General features: G+C 31.0%; 1 protein-coding gene across 1 annotated transcript; it reads left to right on the forward strand.

The window, feature by feature from the left end:
- Positions 1–281: 281 nt before the first annotated feature.
- Positions 282–8,996, forward strand: LOC139507025 (uncharacterized; the record flags this gene model as incomplete). Its single annotated transcript, XM_071295612.1, has 5 exons — positions 282–448; positions 3,129–3,370; positions 3,857–4,159; positions 4,441–4,685; positions 5,058–8,996. Coding segments are annotated over 5 exons (1,054 nt in total), but the record flags the coding sequence as incomplete, so codon positions are not given.
- Positions 8,997–10,093: the final 1,097 nt, after the last annotated feature.

Genomic DNA, 10,093 nt, shown 5'->3' on the forward strand with positions numbered 1-10,093 from the left:
ACTTTTCATAAGGGGGCCCACTGACTGACCTAAGGGGGGGGCCGCTCCGGTCATGCTTCAGTGATTCCCTATATAATCAACCAAATTTTTCCCACAAAGGGGGGGGGGGGGGGGGGGGGGGGGGGCGGGCCCCCTGGATCCCCCTATGCATTTCACTTGTCAACTTCACAGCTTAAAATTCTTTTGGAAAATGAACATGAAACTGATGTGTGGCTTTACATGTATACATTGAGATTATTTACCAAAAAGAAAAACTTTCAGAATTTAAATACGAATTAAAGAAGACAAATCTTAACCATATTTGATGTACTTTTTTTTTGTATTTTACCCAGATGTGATGTGTGTGTACCGGTAGATGCAAGTAAACAAGATGACAATACGTCTGATGTAGTGGAGGAATGTATAGTACAACCATTTAATTCTAGTAATAATAGTAATGATTTTAATAGTAAGTACTCCTAATATCAAGAATAATAGTACTGATTTTGAATATTTTGTACCTCAGTAACTTATTCCAGTGTTAATAGTTATATCTGTGATTACCAGTATTCACTTTATATAACCTCATCTGTAATAGAAAGAATATATGACATACTGAAATGTATATTTGGTGATATTAGGCTTTTAATGTATACTGTCGTGTAAATTCTGACATAGAAATAGTGATCCGGCGGCGGCTACGGTGGCGGCGGCGTTAGCTTACTTCTTAAAAGCTTTATATTTTAGTAGGTGTAAGACCTGGATGCTTCATACTTTGTATATAGATGCCTCATGTTACGAAGTTTCGGTCAGTCACATGTCCAATGTCCTTGACCTCATTTTCATGGTTCAGTGGCTACTTGAAAAAAAAGTAAAAATTTTTTGTAATGTTACGTTCTCTCTTATTATAAGTAGTAGGATAACTATATTTGGTATGTACATACCTTGCAAGGTCCTCATGCCTGTCAGATAGTTTTCACTTGACCTCGACCTCAATTTATGGATCAGTGAACAAGGTTAAGTTTTGGTGGTCAAGTCCATATCTCAGATACTAGAAGCAATAGGGCTAGTATATTCGATGTATGGAAGGACTGTAAGGTGTACATGTCCAACTGGCAGGTGTCATCTGACCTTGACCTCATTTTCATGGTTGAGTGGTTATAGTTAAGGTTTTGTGTTTTGGTCTGTTTTTCTCATACTTTATGCAATAGGTCTACTATATTTGTTGTATGGAATGATTGTTAGGTGTACCTGTCTAGCGGGCAGATGTCATCTGACCTTGACCTCATTTTCATGGTTCAGTGGTCAAAGTTAAGTTTTTGAGTTTTGGGCCTTTTTATCTAATACTATATGCCAAAGGTCAACTATATTTGGTGTTTGGAAATATTTTATGATCTATATATCGGTCCCACAGGTTTTATTAGCTCACCTGGCCTAAAAGGCCATGTGAGCTTTTCTCATCACTTGGCGTCCGTCGTCGTCGTCTGTCGTCGTTAACAATTTTTCAAACATCTTCTCCTCTGAAACTACTGAATGGATTTGAATGAAACTTAAAATGATTGTTCCTTAGATTATCCTGCACAAAGTGTGTGCTTCGATTTTTGATCCGTCAAAAAACATGGCCGCCGTTACTTAAAATAGAACATAGGGGTCAAATGCAGTTTTTGGCTTATATCTCAAAAACGGAAGCATTTAGAGCAAATCTGACATGGGGTAAAAATGTTCATTAGGTCAATTTCTATCAGCCCAGAAATTTTCAGATGAATCAAACAAACCATTGTTGGGTTGCTGCCACTTAATTGGTAATTTTAAGGAAATTTTGCAGTTTTTGGTCATTATCTTGAATATTATTATAGATGAAGATAAACTGTAAACAGCAAAAATGATCAGCAAAGTAAGATCTACAAATAGGTTAATATGACCAAAATTGTCAATTGACCCCTTAAGGGGTAAATGTCCTTTAATGACAATTTTTCACAATTTGTTCATCATATTTGCTAACTTTAAAAAATCTTCTCCTCTGAAACTACTGAATGGATTTGGATGAAACTTAGCATGATAGTTCCTTAGATTATCCTGCACAAAGTGTGTGCTTCGATTTTTGATCCGTCAAAAAACATGGCCGCCCTTACTTTAAATAGAACATAGGGGTCAAATGCAGTTTTTGGCTTATATCTCAAAAACGAAAGCATTTAGAGCAAATCTGACATGGGGTAAACATGTTCATTAGGTCAAGATCTATCAGCCCTGAAATTGTCAGACGAATCAAACAAACCATTGTTGGGTTGCTGCCACTTAATTGGTAATTTTAAGGAAATTTTGCAGTTTTTGGTCATTATCTTGAATATCATTATAGATAAAGATAAACTGTAAACAGCAAAAATGATCAGCAAAGTAAGATCTACAAATAAGTTAAATATGACCAAAATTGTCAATTGACCCCTTGAGGGGTTATTGTCCTTTAATGACAATTTTTTCACAATTTGTTCATCATATTTAAGGCATTGTTTACCAGGTGAGCGATTCAGGCTCTTGAGAGCCTCTTGTTTGACCATGACCTCAATTTCACGGTTCATTGCACAGTGATAAGTTTTTGTGTTTTGGTCTATTTTTCTTAAACTATAAGTAATAGGTCAACTATATTTGTTGTATGGAAGAATTGTTAGCTATACATGTCTGCCTGGCATGGTTCATCTGACCTTGACCTCATTTTCATGGTTCATTGGTCTTTGTTTAGTTACCTTGGTTAATGTTAAGTTTATGTGACAGTTTAAATAAAGCTTTATACTTAGGACTATCAACATAATATCAATGATTAGTAATGAAGGCAAGACATTTCAGTGTGTGCATATCTGATGAGGGAATTATTACTGTTGGATTACAAATTGTATAATTTTGGATAAGTATTTATTTGATAACATTGACTTTGAATGTAAATTAAGTAGAAAATGAAGAAACTATATTTTTTTGTACACTTTCCCCCTTTGAGTTGATGCAACTTCATTGACAATGATTATGTCTTAACACCACCTTCTGTTGTACAGTATCAGAGAAAAGAATTTACAGGATTTTATTTACACGTGATTTGATGAGAAAATCAAAAGCATTTCAACCAATGTTATAAACTATTGACTTATTGATCTATTTAGGTTTAAGTGATACTGAACAACTCTCAGAGGAAGTGTTAGAAGACAATCCATGGAAAGCCTGCAAGGGGAGTTACTATCATGTTGGGTTATATAGTATACCAGGCAATTGTGAGGTGGCTCCTGAGGGGCTCAGTAAATTTACTCATTTATCTGATGGTGCTATGGAGTTAGTTCTAGTTAAAGACTGCTCACGAAGGGATTTTATAAGATATCTGAAACGTCATGGAAACCATAAAAATCAGGTAAATATAACATTTTATTAATAAATTAAAGTATAATGGAAACTGTTTTAAGATTAAAGAAAACAGAAAGAAGGATTTGAGTTCAATAATAATAGTACAAGTTTATCATAAAAAATATACTAAAAAATATACTATTGCTGACTTTTGAGTTATATCTGTAAAAAAAATGTCTATTTTTTGGTTCATTAGTGTTATTCTAAGACATTTAGTTTTTAGTCACAATATGAGCTATAGTTTTTTACTTTGCATCGATCGATACCTTTGTTGATACACAATATTTATTTATGTGTCATGTTATAGAAGTATTTTAACATTAACTTTCATAATCATACACTGGGATTAGACTGTGTGTGACTTACTAACTTACAATTAACACATTTTACTTCTTCTAAAATGAATATGAATATAATGAAATTGATATTTAGAAATTTAGACAAGTGTTCAGGTTTTATTGTTCAAAGAATAAACTTATGATTTCTTTTACAGTTTGATTTTCCATTTGTGGAGATACATAGGGTAAAAGATGTAAGATTTAAACCTAGATATCCAATGGGTTGGAACTACAAGGATACTACATATAATGAGGTGGAGGATCGTATGAAGTCTATAGAACATAGAATGTCTGTCCAAGGTGTTAAGTCAGGTGATGCGTTTATAATTGATGGTGAGAATGGAAGCATCCACACCCCATCACCACGGAGAGCAGACAGTGTAGAAGATCTGGATGATCTTGATGATACCGATGAAGATGATGAAGTTGACGATGTGTCACCACCTGGAAGTCGTACAGTAAGTCTCTACACTGATTTGTAAGAAACACAAGAATTTAATAACAACCAAACTGCTTTTTAGAAAAAAAAAATGTTTTACAGACTGACCTTGGCATTAACAAATTTTGTTACATTAAATTTATTTTTGCCTGCAATAATGAATAGAGTGTCAATAGAGAGACATAGGTTTTACATTTCCCATATCATCAACACCCCATGTTGGTATCTGTTGAGGTTCAAAATTTTAAATGAGTGTAGATCAGTCATTAATATTAAATGTATTATATCTCTATTCCATAGGGATCTGGGAATAAAAACAACAACATATATAAGAGAAAAGACAATGTACTTGTAAACAGTGCTCCACAGGACCAACAACTTGTAGGAATGCAGTATCGACAAACTTTTGCTGATGAGGAGAGATGGAGAAGGAAAAAGAAGGTGTTAAAAAAAGAAGAAAAGAAAAGGATAAAAGAGGAATCAAAGATTCAGACTGTATGGAATATTGATAATGAGATATGTGATGACACATTATTGACTTTTAGGTATGTTTTATCAAATTACTTTTCCAGGGGATAAAAACTGGAAAATTCTACATTGATAAACATTGAAAATTCAAATAATTGTTCAAGATGGAATAAGCAATCTTATTTATTTACATAATGCTAAGCTTTTCTTTTACTACTTGTGACCAGTAAGGCACAGTGTCAAATACTATTTTTATTATTCTCATTAAACATGCAATACTTCCCTCTTTTTTGATGAAGTTCAATGTCATTTCCCATTTAATGACATCATTTAAAAGTAAAAATGTTGTAAAACTTTTAATTTATTGTACACATATTGCTGAAAATTGATTCAAAATATTATAAATGTTTATATATTATTACAATGATACCTTCATTTTATACTTACAGGGTACATCATGGGTTACTATCTGTATATGGAGTTGGTTTATCACCAGATACTGTTTTCATCAATTCACCATTATCCTGCCTTCCCCTCATCAACTAGAAACAATATCTTACCTCCCAGTCATCAGTAGGAACAAGGATACAGTCATCAGTACAAACAAGGATCAAGTCAATCTTTAAGAGAAAGTTTCCAGTCTGTCATAAGCTCAATAGAAATTTATAAACAGTTGCTTGGTTATCAAAAGTACTAAAATCTTTAATCTAACCATTAACATGTACCATGCTTGTTGTAGGCTATGTAAGAACAAGTCATTTATTTACTTGTAGATTATATGTTTTATCTAAAGAAACCAAGTAGGTTCTCAGTTCCATGCTAATTTGTCAATAAAGACATGAGACTAGCCTTAATAATCATTTTATAAAATATCTAAATACAATGTATCTGTGCTTGGTATGTATTTTTTTGAAAATTAAGTTTGTTTCAATGTGCTTATTATTACTGTAAACTTTCCGTCATAAATTTAATTTATTTGCCATTTTTATGTAAATATAGTGATTGTTGTTCCATAAAATTAATTTAAACTGTAAGTTCTTATTTCTAGGTATATCTTGAATCGACATGGGTATGGTTTTTGTATGTTTTAATTTATTGTGAATGTTAAAATATTTAAGAGGTGCCTTCTTATATTTACGAGTTCAAACTAAAATATAAGAAATATATTATTTATATACAGAATAACTTTTGTCTTTTAAAGGCAATAGTATTTGATTTAGTTGCTTATTCCCATAATGCACTTTAATAATTATTACACTGTAAAGTAAGTTTTACACAGTGTATGACATTGTTGTGATTTGTTCAATCATTGATTTTTACATAGATATTTAGTTTTATTAGAATTCTTGTTATTTAGATTCAAAAACTCACATTTTGCTTGAATCTATATTTTGTTTTTATCAGACCTATAGTCACTGTCTGGATTGTTATACTGTTGTAAATAGAATTTTATTTTGGTTTCTATTTTTGCATTTACAAGCTTACACTGTAGGAAAATTATTTTATGGGTTACCAATTTCCATGAAAAGACAATAATTATTTCTCACACCTTTTCAGGGTGAAAGATGTATTTTTAAGCCTATTTTAAAATATTGGTGAACTTGTAAGCTTCTGTATCTTGTTGATAGTCTCACTGTTACTTGAAGAGGAAGAACTGCAATATTAGATTTTCATTTGCTTTTTGTTTTGCCTTGTGTGTGCTCAATTTTTGTAATTTTTATGCACTGTCTACCTTTTTAATAACATTGGAAGGTAACAAAATTAATCTGATTTGTTGCTCACTAATTGAAATTTGTCTCCCGGGAAATAGTGACTACATTATTTAATGTGTCAAATTTGGTTGATGTTAACCATTGATAGTATAAACCATCATAGAATTATATTTAATTTATAAAACAAAAATCAATATCTGTTTAAGATTTTAAATGAATGTGTTCAGTATTGAGAAGAATTCTAACAGTATTTAAGCCTAGAGTAAATATTACACTGTCAAGTGGGATATATTAAGAGTTTAGGTTTTGGTTAATTTCTCGATTTTAAAAGATCAAAAAGAAATGGTGAAAATATTCCCTAGTGTAAATTTTGATCTTTAAAAAAGATAAGAGTCAAGGACAAGTAAAGAGGCCAAATAAAACCTAGCAAACTTGTTTGATGCTTTAAAACCAGGAAATTAAATCACTGCTTAGATTAATCCTCTTGACAATATTTAGCACTTGTATTTCAGAGTAGTATACATTACCACAAAGGCTTTTATATTTAGCACTTTTATTTCAGAGTAGTATACATTACCACAAAGGGTTTTATATTCATTCATTAGCACATCATACCTAATTTATATAGAATAGCTGAAAACACATGCATAATGTCCTCATAGAAAGTTAATGTAGTAATAGCTCATAATTTTATCAAAAAATATTTTAACATGCTGAAGGAAGCTAAGGGCAAGAAATGTCTAGGTATGTTTATCACAAATTATAAAGTAGACAATGTTCAAAATTATTCATACAGACAAAGGGAAGTGCATTAAATTCATGTCGATATAAGCCCTCAAATTCTATGAAATTTGAATTTACATTTTATTAATCTGGTTTGATAGAAATTTTAAAAGATTACCTTGTTAATATGTGATTAATCATTTTGTTTTTCTAATGTAAGTGGAGCCTTAAAATGCAATAGAAAAAAAAAATCTGGTTTTATGGAAGAAAACTATTAAAGCAGACAATATTGTCTGAAGATAACATGAAACAACAAGTTTTCGGTTAAGTAAAATATGTGTTTTCGGAAAGGTTACCTCTGTTTAGATGGAATTCTTATTTCTACAACAAAGATCTTGCCTTTATTATTTCTGAATATTTAACATAAAATTACTGATCATCATTGGTTAACATATTCAAACACATTAACATCAAATGTATATAATATCTGAACAAGTGCAATATGTTCTTCCGTGTGTTTAAATGAAACAGATGTCTTAGTTTGGTTAAATCTTGCATTTAGGTGAATTTGTCAGGAGTCAGTTATTATATATCAGTGAAAGTTCTATTGTTAGAACTAAGCTATTATAAAGGTCACTGTAATAGACAACACTGGTTAAGTTTCTTAGAAATGAATTATAATATTATTGTTAATTTATACCATGCATTTGATACAGCCAAATATATTTGTAACTGTGTCTAACACTGGAAAGTTTTAGCTTGTCAAAATGTTTTCAATGAATCTGATACAATTTTTGTTGAATTTTTTGTTTGCATCTCATTTTTTCCTTCCTTTAAATCAATAGGATTTTTAAAAAAAATCTTTTTCTTCAAGTATATAGAGTAAATTCAATTTTTTTTATGTAACCTTGTAGACTTTTCGTTATCTTACCACCGTTAAAAATGTCAATGGTTAAAATGTGGATGAATTGCATATCGCAAGTTCACTGCTGTTTACTGTGTTGAAGGGCCAAATAAGAATATATGTATATATCAGCGTTATTCTAATACTTCGTTAATATACTCCATTTCCTAAAATCCTCTTTATTTGTTGATATCTCACCCATGTTTTACACACATCTACTATATTTTTCACATGTAATTGAAATTGTTTATAATTGTTACAGCACATTCTCAAAACAAAGAGAGTTAGAAATTAGTTTAAAATATGATTTCTATAATATTCATAGATTTCAAATTGTGGGTTTATATTTTCATTCACATATTTGCAAACTTTTGTATCTATCAAGAACTAGATAAATAATAGCATTTCACTCTAGATAAATTCCCTATTTTAAATATCTGGGTTATTTTTAAAATTGAAAATTTTAAAAAAAATCTTCAAAGTTGGCTTGGTGTAAATGAAGCCCAACATCATAAACTTTGTGTCTCATTTGTATACCAAACTTATCTTTCATGTGATTAATCTTATGTGAAATTATAGAAGATTGCAATTACATGTTAAATCCTTTTCTTTTCGGATACAAGTGGTGGGGTGTCCTTAACCCTCCCCTTTGCCAAATTTTTTGTTGTGATTATAAACTTTAAATTTTTACTGCTCGTGTAATTTTTCTGTTTTCTTGATGTTGAGAAAACATTTATTTCTGTGGGTTTATTACATGCTTCTATATTTGTGTGTTTAAGTATTTGTTAATCGCACTGTAAAATACTGCATACATTGTCTCAACACACTTCAATGTTCCATTTACTATCATCCTCGTATTCCGTCCACTTTATATGTTCTGTTTTTATCTTCCATTCCAGATTTTTTATTTTTACTGGTTTTGTATTATTTTATAATTTTATGGTTATTTTAAAAATTATTATACATATAATATTTACAAGAGTTTATTAATAAAAAACAAATGTGTTTATAATTTAAAAGAAAAGATGAAATAAAATATACCAATGTGATTTGCCTAGTTATTCTGTTGATTACAATGTGATAGGTTGTGTTGGTAAAACACATTCGTGTAGTATTTTATACTGATATGGTACTGTAGTACTTATGTTGATTTGCAGTGTGCCCATTTGATTTGATGGAATTCAAAGCTATTTGTAATAAAATGATGTTATACTGATGTGGCATAAGCGTTATCTCATTGTTCAAAGTTTTCTATTTTAAGGTAAGATGAGCTATCTTGCATAAGATACCTTGCAGGATCCTCCTGCTTGTCAGACAATTTTCATCTGACCTCAACATCAGTTAACAAGGTTAAGTTTTTGTGGTCAAGTCTTATATCTAAGATACTATAAGCACTAGTTCTGCTATATTTTGTATATGGAATGATTGTTAGGTGTACATTTCAACTGGCAGCTGTTATCTGACCTTGATCTCATTTCCATGGTTAAGTGGTTATAGTTAAGTTGTGTGTTTTTGTCTGTTTTTCTAATACTGTATGCAATAGGTCAACTACATTTAGTGTATAGAAATATTTTATGTTGTACATGTCAGTCTGGCTCGTTTTATTTGACCTTGATCTCATTTTCACGGCTCATTGCTCAATGTTAAGTTTTCCTGTTTAAGTTTGTTTTTTAGAAATTTTATGCAATTGGTCAACTATATTTGATCTGTTGAAGAGTTGGAGGGTGCAAATGTCTGTCTGTCAGGGTTCTTCTGACCTGGACCTCATTTTCATGGTTCATTAAATGATAATACAATGTATAAAGTTTCATGGTTGGTCTGTTTCTTGTATACATGCAATAGGTTAACAATATTCAGTGTATGGAATGATTGTAAGGTTAACATATATGTTTGGCTTGGTTTATTTTACCTTGACCTCATTTACTTGGAGCATGTTAAATTTATGTGATACTTACATAGTAAAACTTTAAACTTATAGGACTATCAACATTTAATTAATGGTCAATTAAACAGGTGAGACATTTCAGTGTGTACACTCTCAGTCATGTGCGGGTAATGAGTATATTCTGTTTACTTATCTACCCTTTTGAATTAAACATATATAAGGAGGTAGTTTTGACCCGAAGGGCCAGGTGAGGTTTTCTCA

This window comes from Mytilus edulis, unplaced genomic scaffold (assembly GCF_963676685.1).
Source record: "Mytilus edulis unplaced genomic scaffold, xbMytEdul2.2 SCAFFOLD_2039, whole genome shotgun sequence".
NCBI lineage: Eukaryota > Metazoa > Mollusca > Bivalvia > Mytilida > Mytilidae > Mytilus > Mytilus edulis.